The sequence below is a fragment of the Ascidiella aspersa genome, chromosome 8 (genome assembly GCF_963924565.1).
Source record: "Ascidiella aspersa chromosome 8, kaAscAspe10.2, whole genome shotgun sequence".
NCBI lineage: Eukaryota > Metazoa > Chordata > Ascidiacea > Phlebobranchia > Ascidiidae > Ascidiella > Ascidiella aspersa.
In genome coordinates, this window is record NC_139454.1 from 11,852,990 (window position 1) to 11,876,193 (window position 23,204).

General features: G+C 34.4%; 3 protein-coding genes across 3 annotated transcripts; 1 reads left to right on the forward strand and 2 right to left on the reverse strand.

Moving 5' to 3' along the window:
- Positions 1-3,300: 3,300 nt before the first annotated feature.
- LOC146136133 (trafficking protein particle complex subunit 11-like) lies at positions 3,301-10,486 on the reverse strand. The gene is made up of 10 exons (XM_083394959.1): positions 10,347-10,486; positions 9,034-9,290; positions 8,631-8,802; positions 8,157-8,343; positions 6,882-7,976; positions 6,510-6,695; positions 5,521-6,424; positions 5,313-5,412; positions 4,504-4,738; positions 3,301-3,883 (listed from the first exon to the last, which is right to left on the reverse strand). Exons 1-10 carry the CDS (start codon positions 10,472-10,474, stop codon positions 3,734-3,736), a joined length of 3,414 nt encoding a protein of 1,137 aa, XP_083251085.1. The 5' UTR covers positions 10,475-10,486; the 3' UTR covers positions 3,301-3,733.
- A 265-nt stretch (positions 10,487-10,751) lies between these two features.
- On the reverse strand, positions 10,752-15,835 carry LOC146136134 (small ribosomal subunit protein eS10-like). Its single transcript, XM_083395873.1, has 5 exons — positions 15,809-15,835; positions 15,499-15,643; positions 14,677-14,854; positions 12,416-12,528; positions 10,752-10,832 (listed from the first exon to the last, which is right to left on the reverse strand). Exons 2-5 carry the CDS (start codon positions 15,640-15,642, stop codon positions 10,788-10,790), a joined length of 480 nt encoding a protein of 159 aa, XP_083251999.1. The 5' UTR covers position 15,643; positions 15,809-15,835; the 3' UTR covers positions 10,752-10,787.
- Positions 15,836-16,360: 525 nt separating this feature from the next.
- LOC146136135 (stress-activated protein kinase JNK-like) lies at positions 16,361-23,190 on the forward strand. Its single transcript, XM_083395870.1, has 7 exons — positions 16,361-16,599; positions 17,059-17,239; positions 17,552-17,785; positions 18,049-18,272; positions 18,893-19,055; positions 19,669-19,904; positions 21,986-23,190. The coding sequence occupies exons 1-7, from the start codon at positions 16,595-16,597 to the stop codon at positions 22,260-22,262; spliced, it is 1,320 nt and encodes a 439-aa protein (XP_083251996.1). The 5' UTR covers positions 16,361-16,594; the 3' UTR covers positions 22,263-23,190.
- Positions 23,191-23,204: the final 14 nt, after the last annotated feature.

Sequence of the window (23,204 nt, forward strand, 5' to 3'; positions counted from 1 at the left end):
CAACCTGCCAAAATATTTGTTATTTTATAATACTTTGGTTTGCATAGTAAAAATGGAAAAACACAAAAATTGATTATGCATTATCTTTTCAGTTTTATAGAAAGACAAAATTTGCAATAATATATATGACGGAATACGATATTAAAATTGGAATAACTCAAATAACCATAAAACTATATCGGAATTCCTGTAATAACTTCTAAAATTGTAGGGAAAGGGTATGTGCTTTAAGCTCAGCGATTTTAGCACACACTAGTCTGGCATAAACGTTTTTTTTTACTGTTTTGACATTATTGGAGATTAAGTTAGGTAAGAGGCTATGGAATCGGCATCAATTCGGTGATTTTAAGAATTTGACATTATTTTAATTTCGGTCTTGTTCCACCTAGTATGAAAAGTATACCATATTAATTTGTTTGCACTATTGAATAAGTTTATAGCACGCTTATATTTCGTAAAAAAAGGTTGAGTAATGGTTCTAAGGGATGTTTAAAGTAGAATATCGGTCTCAATTCTGCCGTTTATTTCGGGTAATTGGAGTGCGTGGTAAGTTGGCCTGCCGATGGTGCTTGCTTTAAACGTAACCTGGTAGTGCAGTGTCATCGATTTTTCGGGCGACCAATTACTTTGCGTCTTGCGATAACCTTCTTCTAATAATTAAGTGTCTTGGGCGAGCAACTAACGTGCAATGCCAGGTGCGGAGTTCGCAATTTTCCTAAATGCGTTAAGTTGCAAAAGTAACATTACATATTGTTGAACGTTCTGGCTGTCAACAAAATGCGCTATAGGGTTACTTAAGATCAACTTTAAGCCAATATTCAGTGAGATTATGCAGTTATGCACAGCGTAATTGTCAAGTATTCGTTATGTAAATAGTAACTTTGTATTCTTTGCAGGACATTATTTGACTGCATAACAGATCATGTTAGTCAAAAAAGAAGCACTAAGACCCAAAAATGCTTTAAAAAACAGGACCGAATTGCTAAAAAGTTCTGTGTGCAGTGTTGCATTCTACTCAGTATTGGCAAAAATTTAAGTTTTGGCGACTTGGACAGTTGACATATTACAGTTTACACAACTGATTTAAATGACAGTTGTTAAGAATGTTAAACATATGGGATATTCTTTTTATTATAATGTACCCATATTAGAAAATTGTTTGGGCGATTTATTGCTGTGATTGTGGGCCCTGTAGGGTATATTAAGATTCATACCAATCCCCAAACAAAATCGAGGTTAAATAATTTAATAAAAATATACTAGGATTCGCTATTCTGCATTCGTTATTCTAGATTTGAAACTTATTATTCTACTTTGAACATCCCTAGTAATGGTAAGATTCAAAAAACTCAAGTGTGCATTAAACAATGATAGCACACCCAAAATTGCTGCGTAAAGTGCCATGAAATGCAGACTGACTGGAGCCAAGCACAAGATTCATTTAAATTCTAAAATATTGTTTTGTTTTACATAATTTTAAAATAAAATAATTTTGGAGTTTGTAAATCTCACATGTTAAGTAAAAACATTTTTTACCACAATTTAACTCAGTTTTATGACTGTGTTCAACTTAAAAAGAATTTTGAAGTTAAAGGGCGCTGGTCTAGAATCCTACCACAGTTCTAAAATCAACGCACAAAATTTGAGTTTGGGTGCGGGTTAGCGTTCGGGTGTGGGTGGGTCAAGTATTATTATATTCTTTGTTTAATAATAATACTTGACCCACCGTAACCCAAACGCTAACCCGCACCCTAACCCAAATGGTGTTTCGTTGTGGTAGGATTCTAGACCAGCGCCAGTTAAAGGCCTAATGTTGTGCTTTAAATTTATAATGTCCATTTGTGCGCTACTGTTGCTAGCTAAAAAAACGTATAAAAAGTACAGTTTTAAGACAATGTAACAATATGTCAAGTGCTAACCCACAAAAGCGATCTAAAGATGGAAATTTTCATAGAAACAGTCAATCACAGGCATTTTACCAAAAAACTAATTTAATACAACAAAACAAAAAAAAACATCTCTACAATATTAAAACGTCTTACCATTTTTTAACTGTTTTAGAACTACATAATTAATTAAGTCTATTTCAACCAAGAAAGGTTAAGAGATTCTACTCCGCGATCAAACAAAGCGAGCTTATCACCAACCTTCTTCCAGTGTCGTTGCAAACGCAATCATGTGTGACCTATGATTGACAATTCGTGGTATCCTTTATCGGACCGTATTTATTTTAAAATAGTTACTTTATATTGTTCTCAACCCTTCTATATAGGAACTACTAGATTTGCGTTATGCCTTTAAGTACATTGCTTAAAAATTATCACATTCAATATGTTTGTTATTAAAATGAAAACGCCTTAAAACTTTAGCTGGACTCCAGCCGTAAGACCGAGTTAGAACAACACTAACGTACGAATAAAACACAATTCGGAATAAGGCTAAAATAGGACTAATACCTAATGGTATTAGTACCGTCTGAATCGGAATAAGTCCTAAATCCGTCAGGATAAGGCCTAAAAGGTTTGAATCAGGCATAAACAACACTCTAACTACCCCAAACCCCACCCCTAAGTACATCACTAACTTCCCTAATAATTTCAACACTAACCCATGTTCTAACCCCACCCACCAATAACCTCACACAGGACCAAAATCCGGTGCCAAAACAGCGCCAGTCAGACTAGGGCGTCCAAACGTAGTCACCAAAAAGGCCGATGCTAGACCGATGCCCCCCGATCGTCCGATACCCACAGGTTCGGGCGTTATTTGGGCCATTTAGGACTTATTCCGATGAATTTACGCCTTCTTGCGAAAAATTTAGGCCTTATTCCAACAGATTTAGGTTTTATCCAGACGATTTTGATCTTATACTGTACTGCAGTGGTCGGCAAACTGTGGGCCGCGAGTTACTTTTTAGTATTTTAGTTTATCATGTATTCGTGGGCCGCGTGGCAGTATTTTCGGTATCATGGCTCCGTGTAATATTTTACCTTCTTGGTGTCAAAAGCCTAAATGCAATTTCTACCAAAATATATCTAGTTAAGTTAATTTTATATTCAACAGTGTAATATGCTAGTATAACGTGTGTAACATTTACCAAAAAACAACAAAGATTTCACGTAATATATGCATTTTTAACTTTTTACGTGATTGCTAGATGATATAGTGTTAATCTTTTATGCATTAAGTATAAATGTTTTGCTAACTGAGACCAAATAGACGCAGCAATAATGTCTCATATAACTTTTTTAATTTACATAATACAAGAAACAGTAAATAAAACATTGTCTACGGTTATCAAAAAAATTTATTGCGCAAAATTGCAACAAAGATAAACGCAAAAAGGACTAATAGCATCAACTCGAGTCAAAAATATGCAAATTATTGCACTAATCAAATCCCTATTCAATTTGGCGCATCAATGACAAAATTGCACCATATTGGGTTTTAACTCGAACCAAATTTGAAACTATAAACTAACCAAGCAGATTTGTAGTAAATTAAGAAAAATATACCAAAGAAATTGCACTAAGTTCTTTTTTAAGAAGATTCATTAATTGCCATGACAAACGTAAAATCATAGTTAAACAATCAATCATACATCAAGTTTTTTTTTAGTGACAACAATTTTAAACACTAAGCAGATTTTATGCGAGAAAAATCTAAGACAATGATCTCAAGCTTGGATAGCCTGAACAAACGAAAAAAAATCAGAAACAGTACGAAAAAAAGCCTAGACAATTGAAACAGCAGTAGGTTTAACATAAAGGTGGGTTGGAATTGAAGAATGCAGAAAGAAGTTGTCCATACTCTCTTTACTTATCGATTCCAGAAATTTTGTTTTTTGTATGGCGATGGAAGACACTTGCATTTGTGGTAAAGCCTGTATAAGTGATGTATAGTAAAGTGAAATAAATCGATTTTTATAGCATACAAGCACTATTTTATTGCTAATGTACATTTTAAAATCACATTGCACACAAAAATTGTTTCGGACAAAAATAGGGTTCTAAAACCATCAAAACTCTAGCAACAGTATACAAGTGGTCCAATTGAAGTGGAAATCTGTTTTATGTATTTTAAACGCCGACTTTAACTAGCTAAACAATGCTTGACATGTCAGGTCAAAGAATTTACTTCTAAACTTCCATTATCTGGCCCCAAACATTTTTAAATTACCCATAAGCTAAAATACATTTTCCATATGTTTATGATATGTACCCCATTTTTAGCCTAATTCACATAGATATAACTATCTTACACTCTTAATAAATTCAGTGGATGTTTACAATTACTATAAAGGTGAATGGTACCCTACAAGCTTAATTTTGTGATAGTTGTTTCCATATATGGTTGTTAAGGGTAGTTGTATTAATTTCACAAAGTGTGAAAAAAAACGCCAGAGTTGAAAATAACCGTTTTTTTTATTTTAAAAGCAAGCAGGGTAAACATTACAAAAATCAATGATATTTAATAATTAATTAGTGGATTATATGATATTACCTGGTAGCCCAGGGCAAGCGGTATCAGCACATAAGTCAGTTTTTGAGAAGACAATGGTGCCAGAAATACTTTGCTGTGCTTTGGTCCAGAAAACATGAATGTGTCAGCTGCATTGTACATAACTTCCACTATTTCAAAGTCCTTGCTATGATTGCTTATTGTGTATGTGATCTCAACATCTTGACGCAACTTGCAAAAGGCTGGGATATCGGCATTTAAACTTACCGGAAAAGTCCTTAAAAAGGGAAATTAATCAATGCATGAGACCTTGCATTGCAACTGACATAGAACAAATTATGGAAACTATTTTAAACTTAATTCCTTGTTTAATGAGGTTGCTTCAACAGTAAATAACATCAAATCACTTTTATTTGGTCCAGTTAAATATTGGTTTGAACAGGCATGAATTTATCAGAATAGCAACCCGTATTAAGGGTTCTCACCCTGATTTACTTGCCTTATTTTGGGAGAACTTTCGTCTCGACTGATTTCAAAGATTCTATACAAATAGGATTTATACACAAAAAGCCAAAACCACAGGTGATACTACATTGGGATGGGACTTTTAATAATGCCTGACCCACAACGAACCAGATTTGAAAAAAGTGAGAATAATAATATTGTTTATATTATTACAGTACTTGTAAAAAAAATATGTATAATTAGTAAAAAAATGTTGGACAAGCAGTCACGTTGCCACTTTTTAGGTAAATTATTGTGGGGACCAGTTCATATTTTTAGTGACTAAGTATTGATATTTTTCAACAGTCACATTTGTGTGGAAATTTGGCAATTGCAGCAAGACTTACTTAGTAATAATTGATGGCAACTTGAGCTGGGAAGTGACAGTGGGAGAGCTCGAACCACTTCGCTTCCATGTCACTGTGTAAACACCCAAGTCAACATTTTCTGCAAAAAGAGTAAAGCTTTAAAACAGTACAAATTAAACAGGAAAGCAACAAACGTACCACAGCTAACAGTTATTCATATAATAGCTTAGGAAACATAACAAAACACCTGAGGAAATTGTTGAACTTTCATTCAGTGACAAACTTGAGCAATCAATGATGGTCTCATTCTCTTGGAGAAGTAAATTCGAATTTATGAGCTGTGGTTCGGAGGTCAAACTGAGATCAGTTTCTTTTGGAAGAGTGTGCTTGCAAGACAAAATATCCAATTGCCATGGACTATGCGCAACAAGGGATGCCAGCATAAGAAAAGGTTGACCAGCATAGACAGAAGACACAGACTGCATGCTCATTGAAGTTACATGGGCTGTCAACTTGAAAGGATCAATTATCTCCAACAACATGTCAGTAGAGGATTTGCACTTGCATGTAACATGCTTTAGTTGCTTGTCTTTGTGAATCTTTGATCCAACTGGGATGTTATTTACCTTGTATTCTGTTTGGACGGTCGATGAAACCTTGCCAGGCTTTCTTGGTTGGACATACACAACTTTCTCTTTGGCTTCACCAGGCCTCAAAATACCAAGTGAAAACTCAATCGTTTTTGTGTTACTTCCCGGAGACTCTGGGTCTAGAAATATGTTAGTTGCTTGATAGAGCATATCATCTTCTTTTATCTCAGGTTTCAGTGATACTAACACATTGATATTTTCAGCATTGGAATTTGGTTCTTCGGAAGTCAGAGAGACAGTTAGTGGGAAGATTTCATTTGTCAATGCAGGGGCAGCATTACTAACCATTATTTTTAGCCTTGATTCCCTCCCAATTATTTCGGTTGTGCAGATCTCACTAATTTCTTTCCATTGATTGTCACATTCATTGTTATCTTTTTCGTGACAGTCAAAGACTTCTAGGTCTCTAAACTGCTGGCCATTCTCCACCCGTTTCCACGTCAATGAAAGACTTATTCTGTTGCTACTTGATGACTCAAGTTTTAACATGATGTTTTTTACCTAAAAATTTAAAAGCAAAACTAGTCTTAATGTGACTGCCAATATTGTATAATATATATAAATTTATATACAAATAAAATCAAACCTGAATGCTTCTGTTTACATCTTCAGTTTCAATAGGAAACTCAAAAACATGATAGTTGACTTGGTTTGGCTGATAGCACAGTTTCCCAGAAGGTACTACACATTTGTCATCATAAGCAGTGTTGCTCAGACTAACAGCCAGTTCAGAAAATTGAAATAAGGATGGTGATGTTATTCTGGTGTACACCTAAAAAAAATCTGGTCAAATATAAGCCACCATTGCATATACAAATGTTGTTCAAAACGGTATTAGGAGAGATTTTATAGTCATGAATGTGTAAACAAATGTAGGATTTCTGTGGGTGTTTAATAAACTACCTGAATCTACAAATAAAATGCAAGGTCATTTTGCATATATTATGAAATTACCAACCTCCAGCTGAATACTACAATCCAAAGGACATTGTGGTTCAGTAAATTTTACTCTACACTCAACAAATGACAGATGGTTGTTCATTTCAACAGAGCATTTCAGGTTTTCTGAGCACAGGAGATTTTTCCAGGCTGTTCTCACCCCTTCAATTTCGCTTGAATGGTCGTCCAACTGGCATATTTGAGGAGAGAGACGGGTGGCATCTGGTATTTCACCATTCAGCAACTGACAGACATTCTTCTGAATGCAGGTTTTTTCTTCAACTGACAAGCAGGAATACTTTCCCATTAATGCTAGAGAATAGGTAAAGTAGTTTTCCAGATCGGCAAGAAGATAAGCACAATGAAATGCCAGTGAAGTCAGTTGAGTTAGGATCTCACACCATTGGCAGCTTCTGTATTCTGTCATTGCACGGTTTAAGTACACTATAACATTGCCATATTCTTTTGCATGATAGTACTCAATTCCCATTTTAATCGTCAAGTAGCGCTTTAGTCTGGAACAAGGAAATTTCTTAAATTGGGTCACAGCAGAGCTAAGCAGAGGAATAATAATCCAGGGATGGTCTTCTTTTAGCTCTCTTTTTTGCAGGGCAAGAATGCCATCTTTTTCCAAGGCAAGATCAGGTGGGTCGATCCTCTGATGACCTTGACGCCAAGGTCGCTGGCCGTAGAAATCCAAGACCTCAACACTCAGTGGTTTGGTTGAGGGTTCTGCCAATATTTCAATTGATGGTAGCAAAGACAAGATATGCTGCTTCCGTAGATCAGCATAATGTGCAGCCTGTTGATAGTAGAATCCTGGGTGTTGTGTTTGGATAGCAGTCAAACCCTGGTCAATTGCATTCTTGAAAAGATCGGCAAAAAGCAGATACTGTTGGCTTAACCAAGCATAATGCTCAAACATTAAATCTGCAATTCCAAATTGTGGTTTAAACTGCTCAATGTGACGTCTGAATTGGTTTATTGCATCAAGAGGTGCGTTGAGTTGCAGAAAGCAAAGTCTGCAAATTTTGAAGTTGACCAACCCACCAACAAATTTTACTTCCAGATTATTGGTGGCATGCGAACGTAGCTCATGAATATGATTGTAAGACTGAAACAAGTATAAAATATTTTAAACTAAACTTGTAAGCTAAGTTTAATGAAACTATGCATTTTTTTCAGTTAAATAACCATATTTATTTAAATAAAAAGTAAGAAAATAATGCTTTTTTATGGTAAGATTTGACTTTTGCATGTCAAATTTGTATTAAAAACCTAAAAAAATATAAACCTGTTGGTAGTGTTTAAGTGCATTTGTTGCATCTTGCATTAGTTCACTGTAGAAAGCGATCTTAAATTGATGTCTTGGAAAAAGCAACTGGTGTGTTGTTTTGCTCAAAAATTCTTTGTGAGCTTTTACACGACGCAGCTCAGAGTGATAGTAGGTTTGAGCCAAATCAAAAAATGCAGTTTCCAATCTGTGAAATTATACATAAATTGTGTTTAATAAACATATTTATATATAAGCCTCTATTGAAAGGTGCTTTGAGTTGTTAAACAGATTTTCTTTTTGTATTACCCACTTAGGTAAAATCATGCAAAATTTCAAAAACAAATTCTACATTTGGAGAAAATTTTACAATGTATGGAGTTTAACAATATTTACATTTTTAGTTATTTCATACAAGGCAGAACAACTATGAACATGGCTGAATAAACATACATTTTGAATTTTAATTGTATAGATACACACAAATAAATATACCTGATGATATAACCCAAGAGATGGTCTGTATGAGGAAGAACAAACAGTGATTTAGAAGACAAATCACAAGCACTGCAAAGTGCTGCTGCTCGCTCAGCTGCAACCATATCCTCGCCAGGTGGAAGCGGAGTGCTCCGCTGAATGAGAACAACCGCAACTTTGGTTGATCTTCCTAAAGTTTATTAAGCGTACAGGAACAAAGTTGGTGATACGATAGCATGAAGCAATTAGGTGACAGAATGTATATGAAATATGGTTCATTGTAATAGGCAAATAATTCTGGTGGTATATCTGGTAAGTAAGATCAAATTGAAGCGGGGAACTTAAAAACAGAAAATCTATTCAGTATTATGTTTGATGTTAACATATATATAATATTTCACCAATGTTCCTTTCTATTTACCTTGAAGACTTGATCTAATGACTTGGACCCGTGATGCACAGGCCAAATGCCTTTCCCTCCAAGCAAGTTCATCCCAGTCTAACTCAAAAAAGATTACAACCAAAGCAGGGATCTCATTGAGGTGTTTTTCCATCCACCGGGTTTTAAGGATTCCCTTTGGTATGTACCAGTCATACGATGATCTTTTCGTTTTACATTTCGGAAAGGCATGATCGCCAGGCAAACAGGTAAACTTTATCTGGAGGCGGTCGGATTTTCTAATAGAAAAAGAAAACAAGTGAAGAAAAAGTTTCGAATATTTCTGGCATCAAAATACATTTTTATGGAAACCTTATATGTCCGGGATGGATCCAGAAATTTTTTAAGATAATAGCTTTTTTACATCTTCACAGAACATTAATTTGATAAAAATGCTTTTAGAGTCAACCAGGCAAAAAAACAACCATTATATATTGTTAATCTTGTGCTTATATTTAAATGGGAGAAAAAAACATTGCCTTTAGGATATTTCAGCACAGGGGCTTTGGACCATTCCTTTGAACACACACACACCTTCTAGTTTAGAAAGATTGGGGCCAAGCACAAAAGTTGTTTTATTTAAGTATTTTAAATAGACCAAAAATTTAGTTTAAACTTAAAAAAAGGATGCAATGGCTCAATTTATTGGAGCCCACAGTCCTGGATTTAAACCCCCTTGGTCAGTGTGCATTCTGTGTCAGGTGCACAACTAATATTTTTTTCTGAAGAAATGTGTGAGCATACCTGCATTGGTATAATATGCATTTAAATTAAAAAAAAGTCAAATTGTGGTAGGATTTTCCAACCTGCAAAAAACATGATTGCACACCTGATTATCTAAAAATTTGGTACTGGTGCCATCAAATGCAGACTAGCCCCCTTTGTTAGGCATTAATAAAAGTAAATACTGAATATATTTAAATGCAAAATAAATTTCCTAAAAAAATATTTTGCCTACCACCCTTAACCTATGAATAGAAGATACAAAATCTTGTTTATTCTGATAGATACTCTTGTTTTAAAGTTTTGCAAGCAAAATGTTTTTGAACTTTTAGTAGGTAAACTGCCAACGATACCTTTAAGATAGGTCTTTATTCTTAAAAGATTCTTTAATTGCATTACCAGCAATTATCTATTGATTAAAAAAAGAAATAATTTATCTATCACTTTACCCGTACATCAAAGTTTATCAACCGATATATCAGGACCAAGGATCTAGCTTAAACTGAATGTCAAGTCATTTCTAAAATCAACGATGGTATGATAACATTAGCGTTCAGAACGACTATGTATACCTGTTATTGCTGAAAGTGTCCCAAATTGATTTATGTATGGCATTGTAGGTGACATCTAGTCCCGTAAGAACGACGAACGGTTTCGGAATGTAACGTAACTCCTTTGGAAAAGCTGTGGCCATCGCCATTGTGCTGTGCTATCTAACTATTGTTTTTTTCTCAGCACAAGCAGTAACTCGGCTTCCGTGACGCGTGACAATCAACTGCACACTTGAGTAAGCAATATTTTTTTACTTAGGGTCATTTCTCTCTAAACTGCTCTATGTTTTAAATTTCTTAAAATATTATTACGGTTAACGACTTGTTAACTAAAAAACGTTTTGCATTACAAAGCATTAATCGTTTTCGCTTACAAGTCTGTTTTTTACACTGCATTTTTTACACTGCAAACGAAAGACACAAAAGTGCATGTTTTTGCTTTTATTTAGCGAGATGAATCTTTTATGACGGGGGAGGGGCTCCTCTGCCTCTTCCAAATCCACCTCTCTGAAATAACATACAAAATGGTCAAAAATGCAACAAATACAATTTAGTAAGCACTTCAATAGGTAAAACAATAAGTTTTGTACAAAACCTTTTTGGAAAGTTTAATACAGTGTATGATGGAGAGATTAGTTTAACTTGGTGATTATCTCACTTACAACAAAATATACCAATATAATCACAATAACGAACAACATAGTGCAGCAAATAAAGGATTATGTGTTCAATCAAGAAAATAAAAGTGGTTTTAAAATATATCTTTTTTATTTTGTAGTCAGTACTTTTGATCAAGCTATTGTAGAATGTAGATCTATATTTGGACTGAGCCAAAAGAGCAAAATAAGAACAAAATCAACGTTAGAATAAAAAGTTCGAAATTAAACCACTAAAAATCACTAATCGTAATAATGTCTAATTCGGAACAAGTCATGAAACTGTTGGAATAAGACCTGAATGGTTAGAATAAGGCTGATACATTACAATCTTTTAACCCTAAACCTCACCCCAAAGGTCGAACAATAACTTCCCTAATCTTTTTAAACCCTAACCTAGTGTTTCTTAATCTTTTTTACTTGGGGGCGCACCTAGAGACGTATGAAAACGTGGCGGCGCACCTTGCGTACGCATGAAATTTTTTAGGTGTACCGGTATTTCTCTTAAATTGCATGCAATTTTTTTTTATTATATAGGTTTTATAGTTGCATATCTTTAAAGGGACTCCAGCCTTTACATTAGGTCTTATCTAGACTATTTTAGATCTTATTCTGTTGTGGGTTATTACTGCGAATTTGGCGTTATTATGTCGGTGGTCTTAATAGACTTACTATGGTAGCCAATTATAGATTAATTATCTGATTTAGATATTGTTGCTTTGTAGGTCTTATTGTGTTTTCTACTTGAAAGGCTTGTGGAATTAATCTGCTAAGCTTAACAGAAAAGTAAAAAATTTATGTTTTATTTAATAGGACCTACATTATTTTTTCCTTTTGCTCACGGCGCACCTGACAGTCTTCCATGGCGCACCAGTGCGCCGCTCCGGTTGAGAAACGCTGCCCTAACCCCTACAATTATACACAACTAGGGATGTTCCCAGGGGATACTAGAGTTTTAGGTTTCGAATGTAGAATAACAAATCCAGAATATGGCGCAACAATGATTGTAAATGTAATGCATAATGTTGAGTGACTAATAAACTGGGTTCAACAAAACATAGAAAGTATGGACTACTTAAATTGCTATTTTTGCCACTTCAAACTAAATGAATGAGTAATAAAAAATATACCGCGATTCTGCAAAGTTTTTATAGGTTTTCTTTGTAACTATAGATTTGTGTCCTGCCGCTGTCCAACATGCAATTTTAGGCAAATTGATCTAGTTAAATCTTGATAACATATTTGTTATTTTCCGACCGTGTAGTAGCAACACCTCTCAAATTACAATTTTAACGGATAAATGTATGGTCTCTTTTAGCCATGAACAATTTACATGTTTTCAGACCTACAGCTATGGTGTCAAAGGTAAATGCTGTCGACGTTGGACCAGTCTTCTTTAGTACAAGAATAAACTCTACATTGACACAAACTCACAAATTCATAAGAGCCAGCTCCTGGTCCAACATCAGCCTTTTTGTCCGGTGCACCCGGGCCCGCTCTGTATGCTTCGCGGTCAGTCTGCTGGTATGCACGGCGGGGTTCATCAACTGAAAAAACAACAAGATATATTTGTTTTATCAGTTTTTATTACTGCAACAGCTTTGGTAAAACGACTTGACTTGACTAACTCTTTTGGGAACTGACTGTATTTCAACTAAGTCAAGGAGTGAACTTAAAATAAAAAATTAAGAGTTTATTTACAAAACTTGGTTAAAGTTCAGAGTTAAACATGGATGAATCAACAAAACTGTAAAATCCAGAGTGAATGACCTTTTTTATATTGCAAGGTTAACATTGAATCAAAATTGCACTAGCCAATAGAATGAATGAATGGCTTCCAATAAGTACTTAGCTAGATTAATCCACTCACATGTGAATTTCTATCCTACTAATAAGTTATCACTAGGGCGATTATTTTTTTTTACGTAAATTTGTGAAATTTTACAAAATTTTGACCAATCAGGAATCGATTTTAACACAATCATTGTTGTTGGAACTACTTTATTAGTGTCTGGGTGCTGTCACTCGTTTTGGTGTTTTACTAACAACCGGTGAAACAAAATTCAGTTATTTTATAGATATAAAACACAACTTTCTTAATAATGCTTATAGTTAGTAAAAAAAATGGAGAAACAACTATGAAAATGCAGAAGAAAAACAAAATGTTGGTTATTTCAGAAAATTGTTGAGCTACAGTTTAGTTAAATTAAAATAAAAGGTAAAAAGAATTGCAAACAATTCATGAATAGCTATTATATTATTAAAATAGCAAATTAGATAATTACAAATCACCTGCGATATAACACACAGCAAAAACTGTTCAATACCATTTAAAACAGCATCAATTTTTACTGAAACTAAGGTATTTTAACCCAGGGGTCCGCAAATAGTGGGTTGCGGGACAATTAAGTTTGGGTCGCTAAAGCCTTAATATATTATAATAGCGGCCTATTTTTGGTAAGTTTTTAATTATTTCCATGAGTACACTGAATCATATACAAGAGAGCCGTCTTACTTTGAGCGCGGCTAGCATTGTCACACGAAATATATACACTAAGCCCTGAAGATGTTGTTAGATCTGGTGAGGAGGGAATAGTGCTTTCAATCCAACACTATTTTCGGCCATTACCGTAACACCAACTAATCTGCTCAGCCAGAATCTAGGTTTACTTCCTAGTGTGTGTTTTAAAAAACTCTTTTTACTTTTTGACTTGTTTTCGAGAACCAAAGCGTCGTGAGCAGGTTGCACTGTATATCAAATCTTCTTTTTTGCTTAATGCGATATGTAATGAGCATTATTTTCTCTATTATTTAAAAAAAAAATTAACGTGTATATTGCTTTAAGTCATATACTATAATACAGTTAAAATATTTTTGGATGTAATTCAAAACAAAATTCTGATAAAAGTTTAAACTAAACGACAATTTCAAAAAGCTTGTTACAGTGTTTGTAAATTTTAGATTTTTGAGCATTTCATACACAATTTGGCTTTTTTGACAAGACAAAAATAATCTCCCTAGTAATCAGCAACTTTGATTTAATTAATTTCCCTTTGTGTATATGTAGTTCTTACACAGCCTCAAATTGTTTATGGACTATTAAATACATAGGATTTTTTACCATCTGTGAATCACTAATATAATTTGTTGTTGTATTAAAAAAATTATTGCTCTCGGGGGGCAGGCATACCCAGTTTTTTATTTATACATACATATCATAAATACACCAAAAGCCATTGCAGACTCACAGAATCTGTTGATAAATGATGCAAGCAGAGAAGGCTAAAAAAACAATTTGCCTGCAGTGAGGTTTGAACTCATTCACCTCCGGTCATAACGGGACTGACCAACTATGGTTGTTGCTCAATCGCTCCTCTTAGCCGGTGTAGCGCAATTGGTAGAAGACAAGACGGTGCCGGTATGACCGGAGGTCATGAGTTCGAACCTCACTGCAGGCTATTTTTCTAGCCTGTCCTGCTTGCATCATTGATCGATAAGACTCTAAATCTGCTATGGCGTTCAAAAAGCAGCTTCAGAAGAGCTAGATCACAGTTGTTAGCACACATATGTGTGTGTACATGTTTTATTGAATAAATATTATAAAGTATGTAAGTCACATTAAATTTCGGAAAAATAAATTACTTAAGGATAAAACAGACAGTAAAAGTGCACAGAAGTACTTCGTTAACACTTACCTTTGGGTCGTTGTTGCCTAGCCTCTGTTGGTCTGGCCTGACGTTTTAGTGTGGCAGGGACGATCTCTGGTGGCAAGTGCAACCAGTCACGAAGGTACTGGATTCCCTCGTTTGTAAGAATCCAGTAGTAGTGCCTCCAGGTAAAGTTTTCACGGACATAACCACGTGATTTCAAAGACTAAAATAAATTGAAAGTCAATCAAAATTTTGAACAGTACAGTATTGGAATAAGTTGGTCGGCAAAGAAATAGATGTTTTCTCAAGTAGGTTTATGCATTTGAAAGAACATAAACTAAAACATTTACAAAGTCATGGTTGCAACAAATTTTATTGAATACAAACCAAAGACATATTGCTTGACAATTTGAAATATACTTCGAAAACTAAACTGTATAAATGCCATAGTCAACACAATTAGAGAATATTTTTTAAATTTGTTTAATTAACAATATTTTCAAACACAGAACTTAAGCTGAACATAAAATAAATTCAAAGACTTTTGAATAAAAGGAAATTTTAGTAAAGAATTTTTACAGTATTTCAACAGAAACTTTAATACAGCCACATAATTTTAGCTGTATGAAATTCTCCCCTTGCAAAATCCAAAAAGTTTTCAATTGGAAGCTATGTCTGTGGCAAGTGCAAACTGAGGTTTTTTAAAATAATGTTTTCTAGTTAAAACAATCTTGCTTTGCGTTTTAGTTTTCATGTTTGCATTTTATGGCAGGTGAACACCCAAAATTTTTGGAAAGCAATTTTTCATCCATCTATGCCCAGAGCTTGACAGTTGTAAGTTACATTGAATTTAGAAAAACTAAAAACCTGGCAAGCTTTCATCACATGAAGGTTCGGGACAGCTTCCAGTTCTGGATGCTGCGCCAGGTAAGGGTCCTTAATTGCGACCAAAACTCCCTCACGGAAGAGGTGCTCATAGATGAGGATACGATTCTTCTTTGGCATCAGCATTCTATAATTAAAATAAACTTTACGATGTCGGATTAATTCTATTTAGTGTTAAACTAACACCATAAAGCACACTAACTTAATTTAGAATAAATAGACAATACTTCACTAGCTTTAAATGTTAAAGTTTCTGATGATAATAACGGATTTATACGGATTAATAACTCACATGCCCACTTCTGGTTTACAACGCCAGTGAAAAAGGGTATTTTATCTCCAGCTTCGCAAACGAGATTTCGTCATAGATATCATAGTAAAAAACAATGTTTTAGAAAGGACTGTAAAATACTTACATCATTTTTGCTCGTTTTTAAATATGCAATTCCTTAAAAAATAAAAATAAAATAAAAATAAAAGTATTTTAGAATGAACTTAGAGATAAGGGGAATAACGATGCAGCCCGCCATTTTTAACTTATATTTTGACTATTACAATCGATTGAATTTGTCTCCTAATAGAGTTGAAATCTTTAAGCCTTTTTTGCAGCCATCGTTGTTGTTTATATAACAAATTTAATATTTCCAAATAATGTTTTCCTTTTGGGTGTGGTAATATTTTTCGCTTCAGAGCACACCTTGTGATACCATAAAACACTGTGATGACGCCATCTAGCAGACAAACTAAACTTAAATCTTCATTCGTTGTTTGAACACCATTCGTATATGGAGTTTTTCCAGAGGGGCTTGTCAATTTTTTTCCTATTACGACATTTAGTTTAGTATTTTCCTATTTGTAACTTTAATTTGCATTTTTTTAGTTAAACACAAGTTAACTAAAGATGGAATATGTTTAACATTGTTGGCCAAAGACATTTTAAGTTAAATTTTGTGTTTTAAACAAATGCGATTTGCTTAAGAAGGGGAAGATTTATACGATTTGAAGAATTCGGCATGTGAGGAAGCTCTTAATTTTTAAAAACCTATAAATGTCCACAAGTTGTTAATTTTACCATCATATGGGGTAAGTTAGTTGTGCATAGTTTAGCTTTTGGCGCTGGTCTAAAATCCTACCACAGCGTTCAAACAACTAAAAATCAACGCACAATATTAGGGTTAGGGTGCTGGTTAGCGTTCAGGTGTGGGTGGGTCAAGTATTCTCATATTTGTCATTTAATAATAATACTTGACCCACCCAAACCTAAACGCTAACCCTAATATTGTGCTTTGTGGTAGGATTCTAGACCAGCGCCTAGCTTTTTTATGTATTGTTAGCATGTGTCCTTAATAAATTAGTAGTTAGTAATGATGTGTTATTATAAGGTAAAGCATAAGCTTTTTACCATTACTTCGACTAAATTAATAAAACGTTTTCATGATCTACATGTTCTTTTGATTAAGCTCAATAATCTTTAATATTGTATTGTATTGCAATCACCAAACAGTATGTTTCAAACTAACTGGTTTATAACCTTCAACGCAGGCAAGTGTATGATAGTATGAGTACCGGAAAATCAAAGGGTGCAGCAGCATCTGAATCCGGACCTGGTGACCAAGATGTGGCCAACACTCAATTCTACACAGTACAAGTCACAGACTCTGTTTTCACCGTGCTAAAACGATACCAAAGTCTAAAACCAATTGGATCAGGTGCCCAAGGAATGGTAAATAACAACAGTGCAAGTTTAGTATAGGAAGTAGTTATTGGCAGTTTAAATGAATCAATCATTAGGAAACATGATCTGTTTAAGTTTTTTTATGAATAAAAGATGTCAACTTTATAATAACGAATTAACAATAACAAACTTAGATAATTTTTGTAATGTCTACTTGTAGTTGCTTTTCATTAATTAAAGTGCCCAAATATATTTGAGTACTGGACTACAACATGATTACATTTAATTTACATGATGCAAAAAAATCTCCATAAATATCGTGAAGGAAAAAGATTAACAATATTGTAAATGTTTTCATAGGTATGTGCCGCCCACGATACCATACTTGGTCAAAATGTTGCCATCAAGAAGTTAAGCCGACCGTTTCAAAATCCAACCCACGCAAAACGCGCCTACCGTGAGCTCATACTTATGAGAGCTGTCAATCACAAAAATATCATTGGCCTTTTGAATGTATTTTCACCTCAAAACAGCTTTGAAGAATTTTCTCATGTGTATCTTGTCATGGAACTCATGGATGCCAGTCTTTGTCAAGTATGGAATTTTATTTTTTTTTTACTAATCTCTTTAATAGTTTTTTAAGTTTCTAATTTAGCTTAAATTCAATAAAAAATGTCGTAAAGATTTTAATAAACTAAAAATTTTGAGTTTTTAATAACTGCAAATAGAATAATTACAAATTCCTAATATAAACCTGCATGCTTTGTAACAACTGTCACATGAAAAATGTTCTAATACATACATTATCATGTAGAGCTTTTGTAAAATATGTAATTATGCTTTTGTGTTGTGTTTAGGTCATTCAAATGGACCTTGATCATGAACGACTCTCCTATCTTCTGTACCAACTCCTGTGTGGCATAAAGCACTTGCATTCAGCTGGAATAATACATCGCGACCTCAAACCATCCAACATTGTTGTAAAATCGGATTGTACGCTTAAAATTCTTGATTTTGGACTTGCTAGAACTGCTGGTGGCTCTTTCATGATGACACCTTACGTTGTAACGAGATATTATAGGTAAAATTTTTATTTTTTAGCAGTCTGCTTTTTTTGTAACAGAAATTGCTGTCAAAAAACATTAAAACATGCATTTTTGCAAATTGGTTTTTACTTAAACTGAAGTATGGGTTTGCTTTATAAATAAGGCATTGCAATTGTTGAATCTCCCACTCACCCAACTACCATCTGGTTTACTGTTCTATGTGAATTATTAATGGCTGTCTGCACGATTACTCATGCTACTTGCTCCCCACGCCGGCTGGTTCTTGATCTGCTTCCGATGGGTGTGGCCCTCTGTCTCCTAACTGGCTTTTTTTACTGTTAAAATTTATCAAAGTGCTTTAGTTATATTTAGACATTGCCCTAGTGTGTTTTTGTGACAGCAATACACATTTCTTACTATAAATATCAGCCTATACAAATGTAAGTGCAGAATTGCCTTTATTTTGTTGTTCAACTTAAACATATCCAATTTTTTTTAAGCAAACAGAATTACAAATTAGTCTTATGTGGCCATATGCTAATCCAAAGCCATCTATCATGTTTATTTTGTCATCTATTAAAAATATTGTTGAAGCCAAATGGTATTTATGATTTCAAACAAACGTTTCACAGCAGACTGTATTCTATTTTCACAGGGCACCAGAAGTGATTCTCGGTATGGGTTATCAAGAAGTAGTGGACATATGGTCAGTGGGATGCATATTTGGTGAAATGATACGAGGCCAAGTCTTATTTCCAGGGACTGACCACATTGATCAGTGGAACAAAATCACTGAACAACTGGGAACTCCTTCACAGGTTGTTAATCAATAAAGTTACAAAGATACATGTATGGTTATATTTTTTCAACAAGTTTTGTTTATTCTCTGCAGGGTTTATTTATTTATATTTTGCTGCAGCTCTCCTCTAAACCACAAAATAAAAACTATAGTTTTCATTAGATGTAGACCGATATATCGGTAAACCGATAATAAAGGCCGATATTTGACTTCTACCGATATATTGGTATCAGTAAATGTAGGCCGATGTTTTAGTTCGAAAATATGATATAATTTTTTCTGTACAATAAACAACTTTTTTTTAACAAAAAAAAATGGGTTTTAGCATCACGCCAAGTTAATATGCAAAATAATAGTTTAATAAATAATAAAGGTATATAAACTAAAACGTTACTTGGATTTAATTTTCAATTATTTCAAATTTTGCACATTTCTTCTAAGGTAAATAACAAAATCAGTATCGGGTATTGGTTGACAAAATTGTAAAACATCGAGTATCGTTAGGTAAAAAAGTGTTTTCGGTCGCTCTCTAGTTTTCATTTGTATACTCATGTATTCCCTGAAGTAAACATACTTTTTTTAACCCTTGTTAATATTCTTAAATTGTACTTGTTTACATTAAATGTTTTCAGGATTTTGTCAATAAGCTTCAACCAACGGTGCGCAATTATGTCCTCAACCGTCCACTACAAAGGGGCCACCCAATCCATCGCCTATTCCCTGATAGTCTCTTTCCAGCTGACTCAGAGAGCAATGGAAGGTTACGAGCAAGCCAGGCGCGTGACCTGCTAGCCAAGATGTTGGTTGTCGACCCAATTGACAGAATCACAGTCGACGAGGCTCTCCAGCACCCCTACATTAGAGTCTGGTATTTACTTTTTTGTGTTAAAATTTTAAATATAAAAGGGGAAAGGGGTGAGAAAAAATATGGAGCTTTACGTCAGGGCTGCGGAGTCGTTTAAAAATAACAAGAGTCTAACTCCCGACTACGGCCAAATGTCCGATTCCGTTTAGTCCCGCTGCGACTCTACAGCATTTATTTCAACCATTTATGTACCTAAATTAAAGTGGATTTTTAGCAATCCCATCATAGTGGTGTTATATAATTCCATCTCAATACATTGTTCCATCTCAATACATTGTTTGAAAATATCCACCTTATGTTATTCAGCCTTTACAATTTACAGTTTGGCAACAGTATCAGTTTTCAAATATGGTACTATGCATGCACTCGTCGGACTCTTCAGGAACACAAACCGTTTCGTCTAGTTTAGTAAACGACCTACAGTCCAGCCTTAAATAGTCTAAGCCAGTGGTTATCAACCGTTTCCAACACATGGACTGGACCCCATTATCCGTACCTGTAAATTTGTCAATGCAAAGCAAGTGCATACCCTCAAAAAAATTGTAAGCTTTTGAGCCACTATATTAATAACCAATTCTTAGTAAGTTAATATTTTATTGAAAGCAATATATGCAGTTGCAGTAAATAACAGAGAGTCAACAGAGCGCACTGTGATGTAATAATGAGGTGTAAACTTCAGTCTATAGCTTGCCAAAAAAGACTGGTATTATTTAGATTTTATAGTGGGCTCTGCCCCCAGCTAAAACATCCTTTTTTTGTCAATTCTAAGTTTCCCCAGTCAAACTCCCAAATCCCCTCTGGACTAAGCAAAACAAAGTACAAATTCACCTTGGTTTTGGCCAATGTTCATTGTTCAATCTGTGGGTCGTGCAAAAGTGTTTTAGGGGTGACGAGTAGGCCTACATTAACTGCATTTCAACAAATGCATGCAGAAAAGCAGACAACTAAAAGCATTTTTTACCAGAAGGCTGGCAAGATTCTGCCAGCCTGACAATATCCATGATGAAAACCTTTTTGCTGAACTACTGTAATCCCATAAAAAATGCTGCAGCATTTCTTAACTATTTAGGTTCTGAATATTCAAGGAATCCAAATTTGGAAATCATCCAAAAACCAACCGAGACAATAACACTTAAAAAGACGCAGCAGCAAAGTTTGGCATAAAATTAGCATATAATTAAATACATGACCCACTTGTGCATATTGTAAGGATTAAGGTCTTGTTTGTCACCCCACTCACCCGCGCGATCAAAATGTTTGCCATCCCTGACATAGACAATATGCAGTAAAGGACTGCTTGGCTGTTTCATCCTTTGTGGTGTGGAGAAATTACGACATTTGGAGTAATAAGGTCTTGTTTGTCACCCCACTCACCTGCGCGATCAAAATGTTTGCCATCCCTGACATAGACAATATGCAGTAAAGGACTGCTTGGCTGTTTCATCCTTTGTGGTGTGGAGAAATTACGACATTTGGAGTAATATTATTATTATTCCTATTATATCCAAAAAAAAATCACTAAAAAATATGCAAATATTTGTGTGATCAAAAACTCTTTGTCCCTGTATACTTTTCAAATATAGTTATTTTAGTCTGTTTCATGGCTTTTGCGAAATACTTTATTGTCTTTGAAATAAAATACCAATTATTTGTAAATGTAGATAACTTTAGACATGGAGGTAAATTCCCCCTTTTTAATTTGGGCTAAGTTGAAATGCTCTGCAAGCTGTTACATTATTCTCCAGAGAACAAAATCAATTTTCCTGGTACATGATCTCCAACCCAGTTTAAAGTTAAATAGGTTAATTGAATTTAGGCTTTCGTATCTTACTGTTTTGTTAAACAAGGTTGTTTGGAATATTTGTTAGGTTTATTAATAATGTCTTTCGTCATACTTTGCATATACAGTAGAAAACCTATTTTGTAAAGAATGTTGTAACTAAATTTGTTTATAGGCAGATACTTCTCTGAATAATGTCCAGTGTAGTGACCATATTGAGTTTCTACATTCTTGTTTTTAACAAAATCCTAAACTTTATGTTAATAAATGAGTTCCTGTAGAACCCATAGTACCATTTTTTTAGGTATGATGTGAGCGAAGTAGAAGGCCCTGTTCCGCAGCTTGGCGACAACTCCATCGACGAAGCTGAATATTCTGTTGAGAAATGGAAGGAAGTTATCTGGAAAGAAGTAAAGCTTTGGGACACCATTGACACTACAGTGGCAAAACCCCTGGCCCCTAGCCATCTTCCATCAGAAGCAACTGCTGCTAAAACTGGAGATAGCACAAAGTCGACCAAAGAAACTAAAAGTGAGAACGGAGTTGTTCAGGCCAGCACTGTAGTGGCAAAAAAGACCTAAACAACTCCTATAATGGACAAGTGAAGAAAATATATTCGTCAAAAGCTGTACTCAACGCAGACTGATGTATCAAAACACAAATCCTGGTAAGTAACAGGATTTAAACAGTGGACAAGTACTATAAAATGAGAACAAATCATATTGTAAGTGAACCAAGGTGCATACACTGAAAAATACTTGTATTTGTACATGCAGGTTGGGGATTACATGGTGGTTAACAAAACAGCTAGTCTAGAGATAATGTAAAATAAGTTTATATATTCAATACACAAGTGTTTGTGTTATTATGGTGTTATAAACCATCTTTACTGGTATACTGGCCCTTAAAATAATGTGTATGGTAGAAAGAATTAGTCTCAATTTATGTTGTATAAAATTGTCTATGGGGTTGCACCACAATGCAGTCATATTTCAAGTACAGCTTGTGTGTGTTTCTTATTTTCAATATAGAAAGTGATTAGCATGCATGTTGTTCTTGATGTATAATTAGGTGTTATACTCACAACTGCAGATAATCCTATTAGCAATTACCTTTAAAAAAATATTTGATAGTGTTTATTTTTGCTCTGAATTGCATTGAAAGTACTCCAATTTAAGTCCAGGTATATATTAAACAAGATACTAAGTGAAAACTGATGCCAGTAATATTAGTATGCATTTTTTCTTCTGTCAAAATGTAAAACCTTGTTTTATGCTGCCTGAAACAATTTTCTGAGCTCCGATGAAATTTTGGGGCAATTTTTCGTGGTTACCTTTTTATTGCTTTGACTTATTTTTAATTACGGTTTACCAAAGACAATATATTAGGTTTAAAAAAAATACTTTTCTTGTTGGAGCACCTTCTTAATCCTGCTGTAACTATTTTTTATTTTGTTTTCCTGCAAATTCTTTTATGAATCTTGTAAAATAAATGTCTGCGCTTACGAAGTCTTAAAGGTATCT

Excerpts from the sequence above, each read along its gene's own strand:
- LOC146136133 (XM_083394959.1), bottom strand. The coding sequence starts at position 10,474 with ATGGCGATGGCCACAGCTTTTCCAAAGGAGTTACGTTACATTCCGAAA. Across the intron at positions 9,291-10,346 it reads GACACTTTCAGCAATAACAG|AAAATCCGACCGCCTCCAGA; the intron begins GTATACATAGTC and ends TTTTTCTATTAG. Across the intron at positions 3,884-4,503 it reads CGCTTGCCCTGGGCTACCAG|GCTTTACCACAAATGCAAGT; the intron begins GTAATATCATAT and ends TCACTTATACAG.
- LOC146136134 (XM_083395873.1), bottom strand. The coding sequence starts at position 15,642 with ATGCTGATGCCAAAGAAGAATCGTATCCTCATCTATGAGCACCTCTTC. Across the intron at positions 14,855-15,498 it reads ATGTGATGAAAGCTTGCCAG|TCTTTGAAATCACGTGGTTA; the intron begins GTTTTTAGTTTT and ends AATTTATTTTAG. Across the intron at positions 12,529-14,676 it reads TAGGCAACAACGACCCAAAG|TTGATGAACCCCGCCGTGCA; the intron begins GTAAGTGTTAAC and ends TTGTTTTTTCAG.
- LOC146136135 (XM_083395870.1), top strand. Across the intron at positions 18,273-18,892 it reads GTTGTAACGAGATATTATAG|GGCACCAGAAGTGATTCTCG; the intron begins GTAAAATTTTTA and ends CTATTTTCACAG. Across the intron at positions 19,905-21,985 it reads CACCCCTACATTAGAGTCTG|GTATGATGTGAGCGAAGTAG; the intron begins GTATTTACTTTT and ends CCATTTTTTTAG.